This window comes from Lepidochelys kempii, chromosome 1 (assembly GCF_965140265.1).
Source record: "Lepidochelys kempii isolate rLepKem1 chromosome 1, rLepKem1.hap2, whole genome shotgun sequence".
Lineage (NCBI taxonomy): Eukaryota > Metazoa > Chordata > Testudines > Cheloniidae > Lepidochelys > Lepidochelys kempii.
In genome coordinates, this window is record NC_133256.1 from 39468470 (window position 1) to 39492548 (window position 24079).

At 39.5% G+C, this 24079-nt stretch overlaps 1 protein-coding gene across 6 annotated transcripts in view; it reads right to left on the bottom strand.

The window, feature by feature from the left end:
• Positions 1–555: 555 nt before the first annotated feature.
• Positions 556–24079, bottom strand: part of XPO4 (exportin 4) — a 126870-nt gene continuing 103346 nt past the window's right edge. For all 6 annotated transcript variants that reach the window (XM_073339801.1, XM_073339810.1, XM_073339775.1 and 3 more), the window contains 9 exons: positions 22543–22712; positions 18853–19027; positions 17680–17973; positions 16223–16403; positions 14467–14585; positions 13032–13162; positions 12121–12238; positions 10532–10624; positions 556–2083 (listed from right to left, as the gene is read on the bottom strand). In XM_073339801.1, coding sequence (XP_073195902.1) covers positions 1886–2083; positions 10532–10624; positions 12121–12238; positions 13032–13162; positions 14467–14585; positions 16223–16403; positions 17680–17973; positions 18853–19027; positions 22543–22712 — 1479 coding nt within the window. In that variant the 3' untranslated portion in view covers positions 556–1885. The remainder of the gene's footprint in view (positions 2084–10531; positions 10625–12120; positions 12239–13031; positions 13163–14466; positions 14586–16222; positions 16404–17679; positions 17974–18852; positions 19028–22542; positions 22713–24079) is intronic.

The following is a 24079-nucleotide window of genomic DNA, read 5'->3' on the forward strand; positions in this document are numbered from 1 at the left end:
TTCCCCATCACTAGTGCAAGAGTAGTTTTGTTGCACACACAAGAAATCTCTTAAGGAAAGTGATAGGGTTTCTAGGAAGAAATTTGAAGACAATTCCCTGTCTTGCAAATATTACTAAAAATATATTCAAATAGACAATATACGATATTAACTGTGAAAGGATGTCTAACAAATTATGGTTACCTTTTAAAATGTATGTTTGCTCCAGCCCAGTTTTCATATTAACAGTGGATTAAAATAAAAGTGAAAAAATTCTGTTGAAAAGATGGCACTTTCTGCCCTTGTATTCCATTCATATGGTTACATGCATGAATTTAACTCAAAAAGTATGTCCTGAATCACTATGACTAGCACAGTGGGTAATATGATTGGTTTTGAGATGAACAGCTGAAGGATGGCACAGAGTTGCAAACATGATGCTATACACAGCACTGTAAAGGTGTATATACTGTACATTTTATATAAATGTAAAAACCACATGGAAAACATTCAACAGCACAATTTAGCAGAGGTATCAAGCGCAAGCCCAAGGGCCAAATTCTTCCCCACCCACCCACACCCCTCACAAAAAGCAATTTTATCTGGCATGCAGAATGTGCATTTGCCTCAGTTTTGTCAGGTTTATGACTACTGGCAAAGTATGCCTTACTTCCGTATTCTTGTGTTACTCTCCCTTGTTGTTCCACTATATCTGTCTATCAGTTGGCAGGATGAAACATATGTACATCCTTAACTGCTCAAGTGCTGACATACAAAACTGAGCAAGAGCAGAGGAGAGCACAACAAATATGGAGGTGGTGGTGGGAAAAAAAACCCCACCACAAATCCTAATTATCTTTCCAACCCTTGAATCAAATGTATATGGCCCTTGGGTAAAATAGAGTTTGAAACCCCTAGTCTAGCATAATTATTTTATCTAATGCCCCAACTTAAAAACAGTTTGTATAAATCAATAATTTACACCCTTTGAATTGTTATTGCTTAAGCAAACAGTTCAGTGTAGAAATACGTTGCAGCTGTGCGCGACTTGGATGTGGATTAAAAAGATACTGAAAGTAAAACTACACATGAACATTGCATTAGACTCACCCCAACATAACACATGTCAACACAAAGGGCTGCAACAGGTACACAGCAGCTTAATGCCAACATCCTGAACCAACTCTGAAGACTCAAATGTTGCCTAATATTTCTTGTCTAAAGTATATCACTTTTTTTTGTTTGTTTTAAATTAAGGCAATGAAATGGCTACAGTTCCTAAAGTTCATTTTAGGGGAACAAAAATATACACCTTCTTCCTTCTGAACTTTAGGCAGCAGAATATAATGTAGAAACCTGTATTACATAAAACATGCAACATCAGGTGATGTAGAAAAGCAAAACTAAACACACGTTAAAAAATACCATTTGGTGTTTTTCCCTTGGATCATAAACTCAGTCTTCAGAGAGAAAAAATAAAGCTTCAATCAGCTACACTGTTTACAGTTTTGTATGTGTCTACATCATACTCTAATATGGTTTTCAGAAAAAAAAAATCTGTAAAAGTTTGTCCAGCCACTTATGTTTTAAGCTAATGGGGGAAAAGGCACTATTTTTCACTGTGCCCATATCTGTTTGCACATATATGGAATTTTCTTTTAAATTTCAATTTGTTGTTCATTCTCTACAACATACAAGTATGACAGATTGTGACTAACACAATAGCAGAAGCTGATTCAAAGTTGACCTCTCCTATTCAACTGTGTTATATCAAACTTCCAGGCTCTCTAAAATCTGAGATGGCTGCAAAGAACCCAGAAACAGGTACAAGGTTTAGTCAGCTTTCAGCATTTCTCAGTGCATTTTGCAGAAAGGGTCTAAATTAGGCATAGAGTTTTGTTGTTGTTTATTTTACACAGAGGAGTCCACCAACATTTGCCATAAATTCTTCTAAACTCTTTAGGAAGGCCATCTTCTGCTTACGGTCCAGTGAAGGAGGAGTGCTGCTTGCAGTAAGCTTGTTAAATGCATCTGCTAACCGCTGGTAAATGACTGGATCTTGCTGACTTGATAGTAATGTTTCAACTAGTTCTGAATATTCAGCCTGTTGAAGAAACAGCAGTGATTACTACACAGGAAATAGAATACAAATATATCCACACACCTTCCTTTGTCAGAAGGAAAAACTCCCACAAACTTAGTTTGTGGTGGAAAGTTATAAGTTGTTTCCAGAGATTTAGATAAGAATACCAAGTTACAGTATTTCATCTGCCAGGCTCAAACAGGCACCAGAGGTGAATGTGTAGGTGATACCTAGTTGGGGACAGGTGGAGGGTAAGACCTTCAGCCAGACCAAGTGGCTGCCTTGATAAAGCTCTAAAAGCCTTCAGCTCCAGTCACAATTTCAGGGTAACTGCACCTGTATTTCCCTCTTTCCCCTCAGTGGTCCACTCCAGGAGTGCCCAGTCAGGTCTCCAGCCATCACCTGTCTCTGGGCAAGGACCGTTATCCCACTCCCTTCTGATGGGGTTTTATGGCTGCACAGCTCCCTGCTTTTACAGTGTGCTATCCCCATCAAGCCAGTCTACCTAAAGACTAGCATCTGTGCTTTGCTTTCTCTTAAAGGGTTATGAATAATGTATGGCCAGCAACTACAAGTTATCACACAGCTCTTTCTAAGCAAGCACATTATTCTTAAAGTAACCGTGTTACAGAGAAAACATTTTAAAAAAACAACAAAGGTTCCTACATGCATGCTAAAAGCTTACCAGAAGTCACCCACCAGTCTTATGGGGCCCTAATAGGGCAAAGTCTCTCCAACCCTTCTACTCAAAGGGTTGGGGGCTCCCTTTGAACAGAAGGCCGCACAGGTGCTCAGAGCTGCCTCTCCCCCAGCTCTGGACCTGCCGCAGTGAAGAGAGGCGCCTCTCCCCCCGCCAGCCCAGGTGTTGCTGCGGGGAGAGAGAGCTGGGGGTGTCCTCTCTTCGCGCTGTAGCTCCCATGCAGTCTGCACCTCAAACCCCTCATCCCTGGCCCCACCCCAGAGCCCACACCCCCAGCCGGAGCCCTCACCCTCAGTCCTGAGACCTCTCCCGCACCCTGAACCCCTCATCCTCGGTCCCACCTCAGAGCCTGCACCCTCAGCCAGAGTCCTCACCCCCCTGCACTCCAACCCTCTGCCCCAGCCCTGAGCCCCAACCCTGCTACATGAATTTTGTTAGGTGCACCAATATGGAGGTGATGCGTCACACATCACCTCCATATTGGTGCACATAACAAAATTCATTCCGCACATGTATGGGAAAAATTAAAGGGAACACTGGACACCACCACCATTAACATTGCAGCTGAGGTGAGTGCAGGGCCATTGCTCTTCCTGCTTGTAATGAGTCCCCTCACACCAGACTGCTTCCTGATTCCCATTTCTGTCAGACTCATTCCCACACATTGCTTCTGTCTCAAAGTCTTTCACTGCCTCCCCACCACTTTTCTTTCACCCAATCTCAACCTCCATACAGTATCTTTGGCATCCTCCAACCTTTTCTCTTCCCTCCTAGTCTCCTGCTCACTCATCTCCTCTACATACATATTTCTCTACCCACATCTGTAAAGAGAAACCTTAATTTTTGAATAAAGTAACAAAAAATGGCAACATGAAATGTGCAGTAACCTTTAAGGAAATGAGTGACCTTATATTTGGAGCCCGCTCTCTCTCCCTATTCCTTCTTTTTTTTTAAATCTTCATTTGTCACATCATGCCTAAGTAGACAACGAGCATCCTGCACGCTCTCTGCAAAGTGCCTACCACACCTTTGTAAGCTGCATGAAATAACTGTCATTTTCACCAGCACAGATCAAAACATGAAGGCGGGCAAAGATATAAATAACATTTCTCACCAATGGTAAAGTAACAGCAACGAAACAGAGTTCGATAGAAAGCAGTCTTGCTGTGCTACAAAAATGTCAGCTAGCTTTGTCCAAACAACTCCCCACTATATGTATACAATTTTGTATGAGAGGTGCAAACTGCTTGGCTAAAACTCCATACAGTGTTTTGCAGAGAACAGATTTAAACATTTTATTAAAGCTAATATTAAAAGATTGTATAATATACAGGTTAAGAAAAGAGTGTCTGTACATCTGGGTATAGTGTTTAGATTATCCATAAATACAAAGTTTGTTTTAAAAGTCATAAGATACATATAATACATAATCAGTAATAACCCAAATTTAGGTGAATAAAAGTTAACAATACAGTTTTGATATTAGCATCCAAAAATTCAGGTACATTACTCATGAAAAGTTATACAGAGAGAGTTGGTTGTGAAAAGCAAATATATCAACAAGTGAAGATTGTCCCTCAGTAATTGAGAATTTAGGGTAGGTTGTTTGCTAGAAAATACAAGCCATCAGGGAAGTATCTGAGTTACCTTCCTGTCTGAGCTTCTCATCAGCACTGCAGCTCATCTCCCCTGGCGTTGCCGATATCCAGTGATGTGTTCTAGGTAGATGTCTCTCAACCACCTGATGGCATCTGACACTATGAGTTGCCACATCAGCCAAATGTAGCGTTGACTGATTCCACATTCTCTCAACACTCGCTAGTTACTGGGGTCCCATGCACCCAGGGCTCAGACGATCAGCGCGTGAGTTTGAATCTCGTAGCCCCTAGCTCTCAAGGTGTTGGCCAGAGGGGTGTATTCTCTGAGAGCTGGGGGCTACAAGGTTCAAACTCACACACTGATTATCAGAGCCCTGGGAGCATGAGACCCCTACTACAACTCACATCATTCTTTTTCCTTCACAGGCCATTTCCTCAATTATCCAGTTAATCCATACTTCCCAAGTAAGAAACAGTTGAAAATCCTTGAAGAGTTACCACGAGAGACTAGCACTTCAGATCTTCAAAAAAAGATTGTTAAACGCTGTTTTTGCCTCAAAAAGCAAATCACCAAACCAACCAACCAAAACAAAACAAACAAAAAACTAATGATGGTCTGGGCCCAAAAAGACACTTGTGGGGAAAAAATGCCATCCTTTCAGTGGAGGGGCATAAAGAAAAACTATGAAATACTGAAGACAGCCCAAATGACTGCTAGGAAGTGAAAATTACACTTCCAACTATTTCTAGGCTCATAGGGAAGGTTAAATGGGGTGGGGGGAAGGAACGAAATTTATCTGGGAGAAGATTTTGGTCTTTTTAATTTTCTTTTGTTTGGTGCCCAGAGGCTCATCAAATCCACCAATTTTCTTCAGCCCCATTTTCCTTCAGGACTGGATTGTGGGAAGAGAGGAGGATCAGAATTGCATGTTGTCGTTGCCAAATTTTCTTCATTTTTCTCTGAGTATGGAAAGTCTGTGTGTAACATACGACTCTGGACATCTCATTTAAAATTTTGCCTTGCATTTCTGAACTTCTACATTATTTCCATATGAGTAAACTGCATTTCTGTTCAGGGCAATCAACTCAAAGGATGGCCTGTTGGGTCATGTCCAGTCGTGGCTATCTACAAATAAATAATGGGTATCACTAGGGAGAATAAAAATCCTGCCTGAAAGTATTATGGAAAGAGAATTAAGACTAATAACTACATGTGCAGGACAAGACTAGTCAGTCACAGAAAAAAGGCTTATTCAGCATACCACTTAGAGTGGAGATTGTAAAGACACCTGAATCATTCAGAAAACAGCTTTTTTTTTTGGAAGGGATGATGTCATATCCTAATGTTAATACGAAACTGGACTTGAACAGAGGAGTGGTGGCTCACAAAGAAAATAATAGTTTTTCTTATAAAAGCAGTGAATTGCTGTAACAGACACAAAACACCTTGAGGAGACTGGACACTCAGGCCACATGCAGACTAGGAGCAGTTTACCAATACAGGAACATGGTAAACTTTACCAGCAAACGCTCCTATGCACACAGCTATACCTGCAAAACTGTGCTTTTTACCAGAATAACCACCCATGGGGACTTCTGCTGGTCAGGGTCCAGGATAACACCTCCTCACACCCCTGACTGACAGCGATGCCAGCAGAAGTATGGAGTATAGATATAGCCTGTACTGAGATATATCTATAATCTGTATCTGTCTGATAGTTGTACCAGTACAATCCCTATACTGGTATAGCCTATTCCCCTTCCCAAATGGGAATAAACTATATTAGAATAAGCACTTTTCTACTGACTTTACTGTGTCAACATTTCGGGGGGTTCCCATTATTATTATAGTTAAAGTGGTATAATATGTGTATGTAAACAAGGACTAAATGAACAACCTGGTACTGTGACAAATTTTTTTCCTGGGACACATCCACATATGGGTAAATACCAAACTTTCTACCATGTAAGGTTTTTAGTGTTTATTTTTGTATTATAAAGTTATTGCTCCCCTCAGTGATATTTTTAACAGTTAGTCTGAGGCATGTTAGCTGCCTGTTTTTATTTTCTCTCTATTCCCCAATACTTGGCTTTAAGCAGGGCTCAGATTGAGCTAATATGGCATACCAGCGTTGGTGTTCTAGGCGCTAACACACCTGAGTGGATTATATGCCTGCACCCATACATCAAAGAACAACAGATACAGAACAGGTAAGTAACTGTTTTCTCTCTATCACGTATGCAAGTCATCAAAATGAGCCACTGCTCACGGTAGATTATGCTGATGTTTAAAACATGATTGTGTGTGCTCTCTGAGCACCATTGGGCTCCTTAGGTGGGGCTTGAACATATCCCTGAGATCTGCTGGACTCCTTGGGTTTAGCTCCTTCTTGATTGGGAGAGAAATAAGTTGGTGATAACATATTAACCCTAGATATTAAAAAACCTGAAGCACCCAAAATCATGATTATAAATTTTGGGGTTCATTTTGTTTGCCTTGGGTCTCTGAGCTTTTAGGGTGCACTTGGGTCACACTGTCAAATGTTTTTCTTCACAATCATGGAAGTTAGAAATGTACCGCTCTGTTTTTAACGAAGGCTGAAATTTCTCATGTAACAACTTGTCTCTAGGAGCTGAGCTTTAAGGAAAATATCAAATATTGACAAATGTGTGCAACTCTAACCAAGAGCTGGAAAGAACACCCATCAGGACGCCTGGAAAGAACACCCATCCCATGCACCTCCTTATGGCCCCTCCCTGAGCTATATAAGGGTGGTGGCACCCTGATTACCATCAGTTCCTTCGCATCCCAGGGAGCTAAACTAAGTCTCCAGTGACGAGGGGCGGGTTGCAAAATACATGTCAGCACCCACATCTTGAAGAACAGTTACAGAACAAGTAAGTAACCATTGTATCTTTTTAGTCCACCTGCAGATGTGTATTCCATTCAGGTGACTCATCAGCTGTTCCCTCTGGAGGTGGGCTTAGAGTCTACTTAATTACTGTAATGAGATTTTAGCAAAATTTGCATCAGATCTGGATGCACTAGTGATCATAGCAACGCGTGATGTGTGCACTGAGGACCATGTGAGGGCCCTACAAATGTCAGATATAGGAACATCCCTCAGGAAGGTGACTGATGTAGCTTGAGCCCTTGTTGAATGAGCTGAGAGTCTTTGAGAAGGGGGAGTATTGGCTATCCCATACACTGTCATCACACAGGAAGTGATCCATCTGGAGACTGGATTATACTGCTTGATCTTTCATACAATCCACAGAGGACACAAAGACGAGGAGATCATTTAAAAGCTTTGGTCCTGTCCAGATGAAAAGCGAATGCCCTCCTAACATCCATAGTACATACACGTTCCTTATCCTTATTAGAATGTGGCTTAGGAAAAAAAGGGAGATAGGATATTAAATCCTCTAGGACTGGAGAAGAGTAAGTTTGCCCACTCCTCATGATCAATGGTGCCAAGAATCAGTGGAGCCGATGGCATCTCTTGAGGCAGAGATTGATTGGCAAGGACTCCCCCACAAGAAGAGGTTCAGGAGTACAGGCATCTTCCTATATGTGCATAGGTGCTTTGGAGCTTGGTCTGCCTCATGTCCAGGGGATATATCCTTAGACCAAGGTGGAGAGCCTGACCTGTTGGAGCGAAACCATCCCACAGGTTCCAGGGAGGCCCCTGTGGGAAGGGATACAGCATGGGAGGCCAATATATGTTGGACCAGGGTGGTCTGTCCTTGTTACAAGAGCGGCTGCACTCTTGGTATCATTGTCTACTCCTCAACACTTGGATGACTTGTGCAACCTCTTTAATTGAGAGACAGAGAGAGAGGGGGAGAGAGAGAGGGAGAGAAGAGCTGGAGGACGCCAACTCAAAACCTGATGAGTCTTTTAAGTAGTCTATGAGCATCGGTGGAGCCCACCCCAGCTAGATACCTATATTTGTCTATTGACCAGCGAAGCGGCACTACAGTGAGTACTGGAGGTGGAAAAACTCAGACATTAATGTAAGGGCATTCCAGGGAGGTAGAGGCCATACAAATGGGTCTGGTACTGAGGAGCATACTGCCTGATGGAACCCGTCCACACTCTGAAAAGCAACTGGGTACCGAGGTCACAGGTATCCAAGGTCGTAGGTACTGAGCACACTGAGGACAAAGGGTGCATCAGTACCAGCTCCACAGGCACGAAGACCATGGACAATGCCTGTTTCTTCATCAGTAATGTGGCAGTCAGCATTTGCAAACTGTGTCCTAAAGCTGAAGGAGTGGATGGACCTGGAATTGCTGCGGGTACTGATGTACAGCTGACCTCCTGTGTTATCAAGTATACCAGCACAGAGAAATAAATCTGATGCTGCCATAAAGGCTTGTGAGGTGATAGGTACCAAAAGAAACAGTGCCAGACAGCGTACTGTGACATCCGTAGGTAGCAGACTTGACAGCTGTCTCTCGAGTCAACGGTACAGTACCAGGCTCCTCTCACCTCATTACCGGGGAGACATAGGCTGATGGGTCTTGATGTCACTGACAGCTTTTCAGGACGAAGAGGACGATAAATCTCTCCAATTTCTAATGGTGCTGATTAGATTTATGGGTCATCTGGGGAAGGTGAACAAGCCCTTTCTCTTCTTGGGGTAGAATCAGAGTCCAGGGGTCCATTGGAATTACCATACAAGTAGATGGTACCAGAGGATGACTGGCCGAATGATCCAACGAATACTCTGGTGCCAGTACAGGCTTTGTAGCCTGTTCCATCAGGTGCTGTTTCAAGTGAAGGTCTCTGGAAATCAGTATTAACTTTTTCAATGAACATTAGATAATGTGTTCCTTACCTTAATGTGTTCCTCACTGAGAAACAGTAAGCAGCATGTGTGCAGGTCACTATAAGGAACAGAGGCCCCACATGATGCCTGGTGCTTAAAACTCGGAGAATGTTGCATAACCTACTGCAACTAACTAAACTAATGTTACACTACACTACATGACTGGTACTAACTGCTACTAACTATTTACACTACAAACTCTCAGCAAGTAGCTGTGATGCAGGAAATAAATTGTGAGGAGAGAACTGCAGAGGGAGCTCAGACTTAAGCCGCTGATGGTAAGAAAGAATGGGGTAGGGACTGGTGCACCGCCACCCTTATGTAGCCTCAGGAGGGGCCACAAGGATGTGCAGGATATGGGTACTGCTGCAGGGGGAAAAAGTCTCCCGCTTTCAGCATGCTATGTGTAAACACATTTGCGTGGACTATGTCTGCAACACTCGAAGAACCATTACTTTTTTTCCCCACTCTCTCAATTTGATCCCTAGCTGTAAAATTCCTAAACTGATTTAGCAACTGTTTGAGGAGACAAGCACTGCTGGACACTCATGAGAGAAAAACCTGGACTTCTGACCTTAAGGAAGGTGGGAGCAGAAGAAAGGAGTAACAGGCTAAACAGACAACGTGAGAACTGCAAAACTTTTTTCCATAGAAAGGTGTTTCAAGAAAACTGGATTTATGTCAAAGTGACCACACAGGGAGCCATAAAACCTAAGTAATACAAGTCTTTGTATAGTGATTTTAAAAAGTTAATATGGGACAAATTTGTAGTGTGGAAGATAAGAAGTTTTCCACAGAACCACTCTAGGCACATGTGCTATTGTATTCCTAGAACCATTAAGTTAATACATATCTAGAAATAAAATTAATCAGACCCTTATTTAATTTTAACAACCATTCCAACTATGGAAGCCAGGATGGAAGTCCCTCTGGAGTTAAATGTGCTTCACAGCTCAACAATGTGTATTGGCAAAAATCTGATCAGTAAATTTGATTTCATTTTGGTTCTACAAAGATGCTGGATGTCTTGGTGAATATTTCATGGAATAATATGGATCTGCCAAAATGCTAAAGAAAAAACAATAGGAAACAAGTAAAGATTGACTACAATGAAGCCATGTACTGAGGGAAAAGGATATTAACTGAAAATCCCACCTCTTCTGATATTATTTAATTTTTTTCTTATGTCTTACTTGCACAGGAAAAATAATTAATTGCTGCCAAATACTGTTCTGTAACTATTGCATTTCCACTAGGTATACCAGTAACCTTAGTATTATTCTGCATGCAAAATCGTTTTTGAACATTGCTTAAAAATGGGAAAATAATACCATACCTGATGCAAACACACTAATGTGTAGAATGCTTCACCCGCTGCAGTTGTCATCTCTGTATTGTGCTTTTGTAGTACCAGCATATCAAAGACCATCTGAAGTGATCAAACAAATTATTTAATTATCTAAAATGCAGACTGTTAAGCTGCCAATACATAACAAAGTAGAAGGGGAAATCTTGTTTAGGAAGCTAAAAGGATCAGACCTATTGAAGACCTCCTCCTGAGATAAGTCTAAGTCCTTTATGGATCTGGGGAGAATATAAGTTATTGAATAAGGATTTCTGGAAATATTTATAGTTTATGCTTCTAGAGCTAGAAGACAACAGAGGACTATTACTGTGTTATGTAAATGTGACTTCTTTGCAGTGAAAAGGGCATATTTACTAAGTTTGTCTTTGGAAATGTTTTTTTTACATTAACTTACAATGGGGATTTTCTGAGGAGAAGATTTGATTAATGAACAAAGAGTATAGATTCTATTGTGAATTAACTGTCTATTAAGAGGTACACTCAAATACCAACAAACACTGTAAAAGGTGCAAACTGTAGGATAACCATGTCCTTGTCTTCACACAAAATTAAACACTCAGCCGGACTGATGTCAATGAGCCTGCTATGACAAAATTAAGATCCCAAGCAAGACTCAGTCTGTGCTGGAAGAGTAATGTAAGAGATTTTTCATTGAACATTTAACCCGGGGTTAACCACTAAGATTTTCCTACCAGCCAGCTCATGGCCAGAGGCAACTGGCTGCTCCCAATTTACACTAAGACCCACCTGAACAAGATGGAGCCCGTAGTCCAGAACAGTAGACACTGAACATGACACCGGATTGAGAACCTATGTAATTTTCTTTAAATAGAAGACCAACGAGAGCAGCATCCTCTTCTTTTCTTGTTTTAGTAATCATCTATTCCATTTCTCCTACCTATTCCTGTTGCCTCTTGTCCACTCCATCCTTCAGCTTACAAGCAATCTTGCCCATTCTGTTTTAGTTCTTTGCATCATCTACTCAGACTTCATAGTGATTCTTACTAAAATCTTTTAAGTTTCATTTTGAAGCCCATGCACATAACACAAAACATGAGCTACTGACTGAAAAGTTCCAGGTCTGCCACTGATTTGGCATGACTTTGGGCAAATTGTTTCTCCTCTCTGTGCCTCTATTTCCCCTTATGCCCTTTGTCGGTCTTGTCTTAATAGACTAAGCTCTTTAGGGCAAGGACCGTCTCTTATATTGTGTTCGTACAGTGCTTAGCCTCATGGGGCCTTGATCTCAGCTGGGGCCTCTAAACACTATTATAATACAGGTTTCAGAGTAACAGCCATGTTAGTCTGTATTCGCAAAAAGAAAAGGAGTACTTGTGGCACCTTAGAGACTAACCAATTTATTTGAGCATGAGCTTTCGTGAGCTACAGCTCACTTCATCGGATGCAACATCCGATGCATCCGATGAAGTGAGCTGTAGCTCACGAAAGCTCATGCTCAAATAAATTGGTTAGTCTCTAAGGTGCCACAAGTACTCCTTTTCTTATTGTAATACAAATAAATAAAATATGGCAGCGAAATTTGCAAATAGACATTTTACCTTAAGAAAGTGCCTTGTTGCTAGAAATAGCGATGAGTCTGTTTCTTGTGCTTTTGCACATTGTTCTGCTAATGGTGTTAAAGCTTCCAGACACAATTGGCAAACCTCAGAACTCATCCTGATAATCCAAGTGTCAAAGAAAAAGCATCAAAGAATAAAAGTCAGATTTTCTTTTTAAGTTGTGGTAAATTTCTAAACAGCATCATTAGAAAATGTTTTAATGAGTATATGTCCCAGGGCTGACTTACTTTATTTTTACTGAAGTGCTTTAACAAAAAGATAGGAATCTATTGTATCTTTGTTGCCCTCTTTTATTGGCTATGCGCTGTAAAATAACTCAGTCATCTGTGACCTAACATTTTCAGAAACAGTCCCTTAATGCCAACGTTTTCATCTGTTTTTGACACGTGCTGTAGGTGAGTGAAAACGGTACTCTCTGTTCTAAACGGAGAGCCCACTGGCAATTTGACAGGAAATACTCTGAAGCCAGCCCAGTAGAACAACAGTAGTATTTTGCATTACTAGCTGAGAAACTAATTCAGGAATAGTTTTGAGATACCACCTGAAGGCTTATAAAGTCAGATTCTCTGTGAGATGAAATAGTAGGGAGGAGGCAACAGAGGTTGCCAGCAAGAACATACACATATTAAACCACTTAAAAGCTACATTAAAGAAATGTTATGGGTCTAATTAAATTCAAATAAGGCTAGAAACTCAGATGACTTTCCAATAATAATAATAAAAAAGAATGCAAGGGCAAAACGGAGAGAGAAAACTAGCTATAACACTACTATTATATCAGCAGAGATAAACAGAAGGAAAAAATGGAAAAAAGTAAAGAAAGTTCAAATTTCTTCACAAAAAAAGGAAAGACATTTTTTACTTGGACACCCATTCATTGTAAAGGATACGATGACATCCCTAACTCCAATGAGTACATTAGGCTCTTGAAAAGGTCTTCTGGAAGCTGAGGAATTTTCTCAGGAAATATCTCACAGATGAAGGTGATTAATTTGTAGTACTGATTACACAGAGATGGAAACTGTCAAAAGAAATATATTGGGAATTTTAGACTCAAACTGTTTTAATACTGTTTTATTACTGCTCCTAAATTTCTGTGCAACAAAGAGACAGGGCACAGACTGATGCACTCTGCTGAAAAGAAAGGTAATTATTAGCAGATACAAACTTCAATGTTATGGTCCTCAGCATATTGCCTTCATTTGATTTTTATGGTCGTATACAAGAGCTATGCATATGACATGAAAGCCTTAAAAAGTGCCTCGCCTCCCCCCAAAAATCAGTGTTATCCTAGTAAAGAAATACAAAAGTAATGATCAACCACAAATGCAAAATATATAATATGTTTTTCAAAATTTGAAGAGTTTTAAAAACTGTCAAATATGGACAAGAGCAAAGTAATAAATCAAACTTTCACAAGGCAAATTACAAAAGAAAAGCCACAGGAGAAGGGACCCAAGACGGGAAAGAAAGCTGACAAGTGAATGAACAGCAATGCAGACACTTTTTAGATCATAATGCATTCCCCAAGAAAGTGCATGAAACTTGGAATGGAATATAGAGCAAGTTGCCTATAGAGCAAGTTTCCTTCTAACCCCCATCAGTTAGTTGTTGATTTATGCCATGCAGCATGAAGATTTATATCCTTTTTTATCCTATCTAATGTTAAAGTAGATATTCTCATTCTCCATATAAATGTTCGCAAAAAGAAAAGGAGTACTTGTGGCACCTTAGAGACTAACCAATTTATTTGAGCATGAGCTTTCGTGAGCTACAGCTCACTTCATCGGATGCATACCGTGGAAACTGCAGCAGACTTTATATACACACAGAGAATATGAAACAATACCTCCTCCCACCCCACTGTCCTGCTGGTAATAGCTTATCTAAAGTGATCATCAGGTTGGGCCATTTCCAGCACAAATCCAGGTTTTCTCACCCTCCACCCCCCCACACAAATTCACTCTCCTGCTGGTGATAGCCCATCCAAAGTGACAACTCATCCTTTTTTGAATTCTATGATAAAATCTCAACTCAATGCAAAATAAGATGACTTGTGGCAAGACTGACTTTTTAAAAAACGACAAACTTTGTCTAGGTCTTCATGTATCTCTCTCTTAGGCTCTCAGGGGCCAGAGAAAAATTCTTTGCATATACAGTAAAATAAACCCTAGAAAATTCATTGTATTTAACCGCCAGGCTACATAAACCGCTCTAACAACTTCAAAGTTTAGAAACCATTTAAAAAGTTATATACCTTTATAAGAAGTTTCCACATTTATTATGTGTGCATGCATATATACATAGATCTTAAAATATACTTACTTTCAGTAGATCCTGTGACATCAATGGCAGAACTAGATTAACCCCATATAAGACTACATCTGCTGCTGACACAGATCTATTTGCAGCTTGTCCTGGCTCATGTCCTCTAAATACTTCATCTATAGAAAACATGTAAACCTTTACTGTTAACATATTAAACGTAAAAGGAGAGATCAGACATACTGAAGTGTCACATTTTTATGCAAGAGGCCAGATTTCTTTTTTAAAAAGGACAGCACACACACTATCTTAAAATAGGAGTTGTGAGAGTTAAGGCTGCAGCTTCATCTTATGCTTAGGCCCATTGTTTCTAGGCATCACAATACAGTACTCCAAAAGATCCTATAAGAACAGGAAATATCAAATACTATGAGTATGCCTTAGCATTTAGGAGTATGTTAAAACACAGAAAACTTTGTTTATTTCAAAGTAAGGCTTCACAATTGCATTTCCTATCAACTGGAACACTAAAAAGCAAGAATATTCATTTAACTGGTGATATTAACATCCATACAAACCTTAACTCATGTCTTACCACCTGATCATAATACCAAAATGTATTCCGACTCCTTAGTTTCATGACAAATTCCCTTTCAGATTCTTCCACATAACCAACCTTAATGCAGACATTCAATTCCTCATAACCCTGACTCAAAAACCCAGCCTGTATTCTGATCTTAGATTAAGATATACTGACTACAGATCTAGGTCTAACAGTAAAATCTTTGTCTATTATTTACAGATTAAAAATAGGGGGCCAGAATTCCATGCATTTGAGACTGTAAATAATTATGTGTGCGCACTTCAGTTGGTTATATCTTGGAAGGCACTAAGAGCTAGTGATGGGCATTAATATAAATACCTGGATAGATAGATAGATATGATTTCCTTTCGTTCTGTCCTTCTGCACAGAACTTTCTAGGACTTGGTACAGCTTGAACATTGGGTTTACATTTTTTAGCTTATCTAAAAAACTGTTCAATATAGTTATATTACACCTGACGTATCAGGTTTCCAACTGATTCAATTTTAAATAGCAGAGATCACAAAGAAAAAAAAAGACTGGGATATACAAGAGAAAACTTAACTAAACAATAACACAGTAAAAAGAAAAGGAGTATTTGTGGCACCTTAGAGACTAACCAATTTCTTTGAGCATAAGCTTTCGTGAGCTACAGCTCACTTCATCGGATGCATACTGTGGAAAGTGTAGAAGATCTTTTTATACACACAAAGCATGAACACAGTGCCTGTTCTGCAAACTGTTGAGCATCTACACGTCCTCATGAAGTGCCACTGGAGTGATAAAGCTTACAGAATCAAGCCCTTCTATCACACACTGAAATGTATCTGTTTTAAACTATATCCTAATTTTGACTTCATTGACCTTGTTTTTGATAACTACCATTGCTTTATTTCCAGATTAGTGGCTTGTTCTAGTTCAGATTTCAAGTTGTTCAGTATACAATAGCAATGCAACAAGAACAATGGCCTATGAATTATATGCATGCTTCCCTCAGCTTCCAGAGTCGGAATATTAAATATTATCTCAGAATGTGGAAACTAGACTCTCTATTCTCACATTACTTGGATAATTAATTCTTTCTCCACAATATTTTTGCTAATTAAAAAAAAATCAATGTAAGATAATTCCTCAAAAGAAAATTATCTTATTTTGCAGCCCATAATTTTTGCTCAAAACCACCCAGAGTAGTTCACCAATACTTGAAGCTTTTCATCTCCAATTCCTTCATACCTGTATCACTGAAATCTATAAATTCTTTTGACAGAAGATTAGTAAGAAGCTCCATAATAAGAAGAAGATCCTGGTATTGGTCCTCTTCTGCTGTAACATCTATTCGCTGCCGACCTAAATTATTCTTGGAATATACTTGAAGTAGAGTCAGGCAGGCTTCATACAAATTCATGGCTTTGGACTGCAACAAAGACACAAAACAGGAAGTTAAATGTGTTATATACTATATATACTAGCATATTTAATATTGACTTTTTAGAGCTGCTTTTGGTGCTGCTTGGCTGACAATACACCAGTGATTTTGATTTCATTTTTATTATGTTACTATTTAGTGTAATAGCTACACATAAAAGTGTTAAGGAAATAGATATTCCTTAGATAACGTAACTGTCTTGCCCATTTACTCATGCACCAGTTACTACAATACTTTAGTAATACAACCATACTTTTGGCAGGTTCCTCCAGACTTAAAAAGAAAATTGTAAATCAGGAGTCTGTATATAAAATGATTTTGGACAGGCTGACATTTCTTGCCAAACTCACAAAAGAGTACAGAATTGCAGATTCAGAATCTCTAGGGTCTTGTTCACACTAGCACATTTTGTAGCTTTAATCCACCATTATGGAATCCAAAGGTGGTAGCTAGGATTTTGTCTGGATTAGGGAAATTTGCATAGGTAGAACTGTACCAGTGCAAAGTCCTAACGTAGGTACACTGCACTGATGCAACTTACCTGGTAACTTACTGGGGTAAATCACACCAGGGAAGCCCTGTTTAGTACCAATGCAGTGTCTCCACATTACGAGTTTGCACCAGAAGTTAAACCAGTGACAAGTTTCCCTAGACAAACCTTCACAGAAAGTTAAACATGGTAAAAACACCCTGAGCTGGTAGAGCTGGACTAATGATGAATGATAGGTATATATTTGTTAGTGTATGCATAGTCTAGCTGTACTTTTGGGTTACCTTTTCAGAGACAATATATGAACTCTCACTTATAGACAAGGAAAGATTATTTAGTACATCCAAAATTTTTCTGAATGATATAAGAGGCAGAACTGTGGGATGCTCTCTCTTTTTCCAGTCTCCAGTCAGTATGCTTGGGTTTTACTATAGCAGAAACCTGTAAATGGATTTGCTTGTTTTATCAAATCTGTTTTCCTTTAAAGAGGTCTATTTCCTTTTAACAACATATCAGTTTCAGTGAATTATGCTCTTTAATGGATTATATACAAAATAAGTTAGCAGATGTATTATTTTAAAAGATCAATTAACTTTTTGATGTCTACGTTTTAAATACGTTCACTCCTTTAACAGGCATTCATTTAAGCTCTACAATGTTTCTTCCTATTCAGCATCTAAAATCATTATGGTTTACTTGATTTAGAGAATAAAATCTTATTTTGCATGTGCATGCATGCAGGGACACACACACACTCTTTTTGGTTGCGTTTACCTCTCCGAGATAGCATATTTGTTTATGTGCAACTTCAACAAAAACTTCTATTATGAGGTTAACAGTCTCTGGTGTGTTTTTGTACACCTCCATTAATCCAATGCAATTGGTAAGGAAGTCCATCAGAAAGTTAAAGAGGATTGCTACATTATCTATTTGGGTAGCCTCAGCAATGCCACAAAGTGCTTCTAGTGTGGCAGTGATTTCTTGTTTCACCTCCTCCTCTTGACAGATCTGTTGAAAGTTTTCTTGGTTTATCACATTCAAAAATCGCTGTTGAAGTGGCTGAAGAACCTACAGAATCAAAAATTAAACAGCCATTTCTGATAAATGTATTCTTCCAGTTTAATACATGCAGTACTTACAGTTTTCTATCAATTCATTAAAAATTCAAGTATTTATGGCACACAACTCTTCCCTCTCTCCCCACCTCCAAAGCACTGGGATAATTCACCACTGTTACTCTAGTTTTACACTGGTGCAATTCCATTGATTTCAATGGAATTAAAACTGGCAAAAAACTGGGGTAACACAGTGATTAATCAGACCCATTAAGTGAATTTTAACTTAATCTTGCCACGTACTATCTCCGTTAGGGGTCTGTTTTAGCATTATCTCTTGCCAACTTATTTTCTGCCCACTTATGCTGTTTAAATTCCTCTCTACTGTGCCTTTTTCTGTCCTCTCTGGTATTTGAATCTCCTCCAAATTTTGTATCATCTGAACGCTTCTTTTCTACTCTAGCTAATTAATAAAGCTGTTAAATAAGATCAGTCTTAATAATGATCTTTGTGGTACCACACAACATACTGCTATCTATCATTAATTTTTTTTAAACTATTTATTTAGGACATTAAGAAATTTACAAATCCTTGCCAGGTAATTATTATTGTATTGGCTCTGGTATTTACAACAGTGAGCTTTTGTTTAGAGAAACATTGTTTAGTCTTCCAACCTATGTTCAATCTGCATGATACTGTTGATAGCTAAGCTGATCTAATTTTTGAGAGTTTAGTTTTTCAAGACAGTCATAGAATCACAATGAAACTCTAATATTAAAAAAGTCTCTAAAGATGTTGAGTGTGCAACAGTAGTGTTGAATTCAAAAGCTAACTTTGAATTCAGTTTCATTGCTTGCTGAAATGAAGGTGACGGAAATTTAAAATGTCTTACCTCTGTCCAGTATTGCTGTTTTGTATCTGTGTCCATATGAGCAAAACCTCCTAAAACTAGAGCTTTCATTAGTGTTCTCTGCACAGAACTGGACAAAAAGTGAAGAGGTGGGCTTCGCCTTGCAAACTGCTTAGCTAAATTCCACCAATTCTCACACTGAATTACTAAATTTGCCCTAAAAAATAAAATAAAAATAAAAGTAAAAAAACTGCTTACTCATAGAAAATCCTGTGGAAACACATACAATCTGACTGCTTCTACCAAGTACTCTTACTTGAAATTTTGTTAACATTTTTTTATTCATTTAACTTAGGATTTATACCTAGTCTCTATTCCTTTTGACATTCATCTTATTTATGCCTCATTTCTAGATGTCTGTAACATTTAATTTATAAATCATTTAATTTATGAGAGAAAAAAATGGGAAAGTACTTTGTAAAGTCCCATACTACCCTTTATTTGACACCTTGCATGTATTGAGCTCAAGCAGTTTATTTTGAGTTTTGTTGTTATAACTCTGAGCCTAGAGACTCTGAAGTTTTAGAGAATTTACAGGAGATTCAGATTAAGGAAAAGAAAATCTGTTATATCACAGAGTTCTGTTTAACCAGAAGAACACAAACCAGCATCGTCTTTAGCCACTGTACCTTCTTGCAGTTTGGAAATCTGTACAGATCAAAACAATAACAAACAGGGCATCTCTTGTGTATCTCCAGAGCTCCTCAGCTGGTGTCTGGGAAACAAATTTCTGTCTCTTCTGGTCACAAGAGTAGTCCAGTCCCTTTAAGAGTCTGAACCCAACTATACTCTACCACACAGAGATTGTCCTTGCTCAAGGAGGCATTTCTAGCAGGACCAGATTAAGACAAACCAGGGCCCTTGCCACTCCCTCACATGGGGCCCCTCCTGTACTGTGGTGCGCTCTCTGATTTGGCCAGCAGTGGCACGGGCCACCAACATAAAAGCAAAGAATAAATTTTGCTAGGCTGGTTGCCCTGCTCCTCTTTGCATAAACTGGGGCCTTCCTCATTTCTGGGTCACCCTTCCCTGCCTTCATGTGAACTGGGCCCTCTCCAGAGCAAGGGAGGGCTCTGTCTGCATCCACCTCAGAACAGGACTCACTGTTACCACCTCAGCCAACTTATGATGGGGTAGAAGCAGAGAGACCCCTCTGTATAGGTAACTATGTTCCATCTATTTTTGCCCCCTATGTAGGGAACAAATGCCTGCCTAAGCTCAAATTTCAAACCTATCAATGCAGCTTCTCCCACTCCCATTCCTTTGCCTCTGTCATTTAATCTATCCCTTCATTTATTCATTCCCTTCCCCCTTGATGCATTACAGATCCCATATTCACTATATTCTCCTTTCCACTCCATCATTCATCCTCCCTTTGCTTTTATCTTCTCTCTCACCTCACACATCTGTTAAACTTGAGCTTTCATGGTCTTTTTGTTCAACACACAAAAAAGTGAGGGAGAGGGAGGAGTGAGAAGGAAGGGGGGAGCTGTAGGATCTCCCAAACCCCCAACAGGCTATAAGCATCAAAACATGGGCTCTCTTCCTTCCCAGTCTACCCAGAGTGCACCAAACCCAGTGGCTGGTCCTCCCCAAATTTTTTTTTTTTTTTGGGGTGGGGGGGGGATCAAAGTGGAGATTCTGACCTCATTATGTGATTCCAGGAGCTAGGACTCCAACATGGCTCTGTAGTACCTATGCCTTAATCCAACGGTTCTCAACTTTCAATACCGTGATCCCATTTTACACAGAAGAAAACAAATTCTGGAACTCAGGAACACCGCCCCATGTAGTCAAAGAAATGGTGGGTGGTTGTGATCTCCTTAAAATTCTCCTCTAGGCTGAGATCACATGCTTTAATCCTGGATTCCAGACCTGACTCCCAGACAGGACTCAATCCCCTGCCAGCCTTAACTAAAAAGCTCACACCATTATCAAGCTTCCTCTGAGGTACCGCCACTGAGGGCTGGGAGCAGAAATGAGAGAGGCAAGGTTATGGGAACCCTGTAGAGAGCACTGAACAGTGTCAGCTCCTACCTAACACTAAGGAGTTCACAACTGACTTTGGCACTTGAATGCTTTTCCTACTGCGAAAAAGGATGGTCTCATGGTTAAGGCAGATGAATGCTGCTGTGAAGAACTGGATTCTACTCCTTCCTTGCCAGAGTTCCTATGTAATATTGGGCAAGTCACTTCAACCAAGCCTTTTACAATCACTCACTCATTGTGTGTTTCTCATGCCTGACTTTGAAACCCTGGTGTCTGATTTGCAGAAGCACTGAGCACTCGCAGCTGTAACTGAAGGCAAGGGGAGCTCTGCTTTGAAGTGCTATGTAATGATTATGTAATAATTATGAAGTGCTATGTAATGCTGAGTATTCTAAAAAATCAAGGCCTAGGCACCTCAAATTTAGTATATACTTTTTACCTTACTCTCTCTGTGCCTCAAGTCCCCATCTATAAAATGGGAATAATACCCCTTAATTTTAGAGAGGTATTGTAAAAATAAATTCACTAATATTTGTGAAGCACTTCAGATACTATAATGATGAGCACCACAGAAAAGCCAGTGAGGAAGTTAATAATTCTGTCTTCAGAGCAGAGTTTGAACAGTGTGTAGTAATAAGGCATAGGGCCACACATCGAACATCAAGCAGAAAACAAAATACTGAATAGTTGCTTGTTAAGAGAGCACTGTCCATTTTGTGCACTGAATGAGGCAAGGATTCTGTGTGAAAAAAATCATGTAATTAAATAATGCAATATTAACATAATGCATATGCACAAAGGGGGTGGATTAAGGTTGCATGTGCAACTTTAATTCTGGCATTTTAAAACGTGCGTGCGTGACTTAGCAACAGTAATAATGTTCTTTTAACACAATACATATGTATTACACACAAAAAACGACTTCGTGTCAGTCTACAAAAGGATAAAACTTTCAAGAATTTGCTGCTTTACAGCTTCTAGCTCCAAGCAAGGCTTTGAAATGTATCACTTTCTCCAAATTCTACATGCTTTTAGATGTTTAAAATTACACCATTTTAATATTCTTTTACAACATAACTATGTTGGCATTTGATTTTTTCAACCCTAAACAGCTAATTCTGCAAAAGTAAATAGCAGTGTAGAAATCCTCATTATGGGATTGGGAGGGTGGGGGGAAAGGCAGAGTTAATTCTTCCTAAACACCTGGTAGTTGAGAGGCACGGGGAAGGAGAGCACATTTCAGTACAATATAAACTTGGGGGGCTCACATAACTGGGCTGACAAGCACCGACAGGCTGATTCTCCTCTACATTATACCAGTTCTGTTTGGTGACACTTCACTGGAGTTACAGAAGCATAAAACTGGTGTAAGAGTGGAGAATCAGGTCTTGAGTCTATGTAGTCTAGAACAAGGTGGTTATGTCATAAAAGGAGAAAAACTGCAAATTATATAGTTTATGTGCAAGTATGTACATATTTTTAATAAAATACCTTGCATTTTATTCTAGGGCTTGAACAATTTTGAATGCTTTCTCACTTTAAGTGCTCTTAGCTGTGGAAAACATTTAGAACAGTACAAATACTCTTAACAGGTAATATACTTTATATTCACTTTATTTTTGGCCCAATATAATTTTAAGAGATGCAAAAGAAAAATTTGACTTGCATATGCCTGCAGTTTACCTCTCTCTCCTTTCCACTAATGTTACTAGCAACTGAACAGTGTCATTTGCAAGGTCCTGCTCAGAACTCCATACTGCCAGGTTACTGATTACTTTTTCTAAGAGGTAACCCACAATCCACTGGGAACCCTCTGTGTCTGCACCAAATGCTGTATTAAATGGTAGACTTATCTATAAGAAAAAGAAAACAATTAAATGAGTGCATTTTACAAAAATAGTAACTCATTTTCAGACTTTCACAGTCCTTGCTTACTTAACGTACAAGAGTTATGTTGATAAAATGGAAAAAGTATCAGGAAAAAATAGGTAGGAAACCAAACTTACCTCTCACTCTTTGACAAAAAACAGGAAACAATATCAATTTTGTTATAAAACCCTATTTTAAGTATCCTTACATCTATCCTTCAACACCACCTTTTAAAAGAAAGATTTCCCATGTATGCAGTGTTGTCATAGCTGTGTTGGTCCCATGAATTAGAGACAAGGTTGGGACCGAACACCTTCTGTTAGCGAGAAACAAGCTTTTGAGCTCATTCTTCTTACCTGAAGAAGAGCTCTGTGTAAGCTCAAAAGCTTGTCTCTCTCACCAATAGAAGTTGGTCCAATAAAAGATATTACCTCACCCACCTTGTGTCTTTTACATTTCCCATGCACAGTTCAAGGTGGCCATAAAGGAATTCCTGCAGTTCTTCAGAACTGAAGACTCTAATACTGAGGACTGGCCTACTCTACCTCTTAGGTCGATGTAACTTATGTTGCTCAGGGGTGTGAAAAAGACACACCCCTGTATGACATAAATTACGTCAACCCAAGCGCTATCCATATCGGCGCTATGTCGGCAGGCTCTCCTGCTGACATAGCTTCTACCTCTCTCTTGCAGAGGTGGAGTAATTATACAGACGGGAGAGCACTCTTCTGTCAGCATAGCACATCTTCACCAGACATGCTACAGGAGTGCAGCTCCAATTGCTCCCTGAATTTGTTCCATTTGCTTCTTTTTATTGAGGGGGGGGGAAGGAGAGCAGAGAAGAGGATTCAAGTGTGACGTTGTACCCCATAATGCTTTATAGAAATATGCTTATGAGTATAAATATGACATAACTGGAATGTGTTTTACGCTAGATATGCTATGTAACACATCTCTGCAAAGGTTATAATCTACTGGATATATTCATCCTATTTGTATGCATGTATTATTTTTGTATTCAAAGTTATGAATATTGGCTATGTACTTGTTTGATTTTAAGTAGCTCAGGGAAGCAGTTGGTCAGCTTCTTGAGAAAAGACTATTTTCAGTAAGTGCCCAATCAAGAAACACTTAAGCGAACAATGAAGTTTAAGAGACATCAATCCACAATTGAACTTTCCTGGGAATGTGGTGTCGGCCTGTAAAAAATTTGAGTCATGCATGGACATGTGACTTGTCCATGTGACTCCAGAACTCCATCTTGCAGGTGGATTCTGCATAGGAGAGGAGAAGGGGTTTCCACCCACAAGAGAAAGTCTATTTAAGCCCCTGGGGAAACCCCTTCATTTTG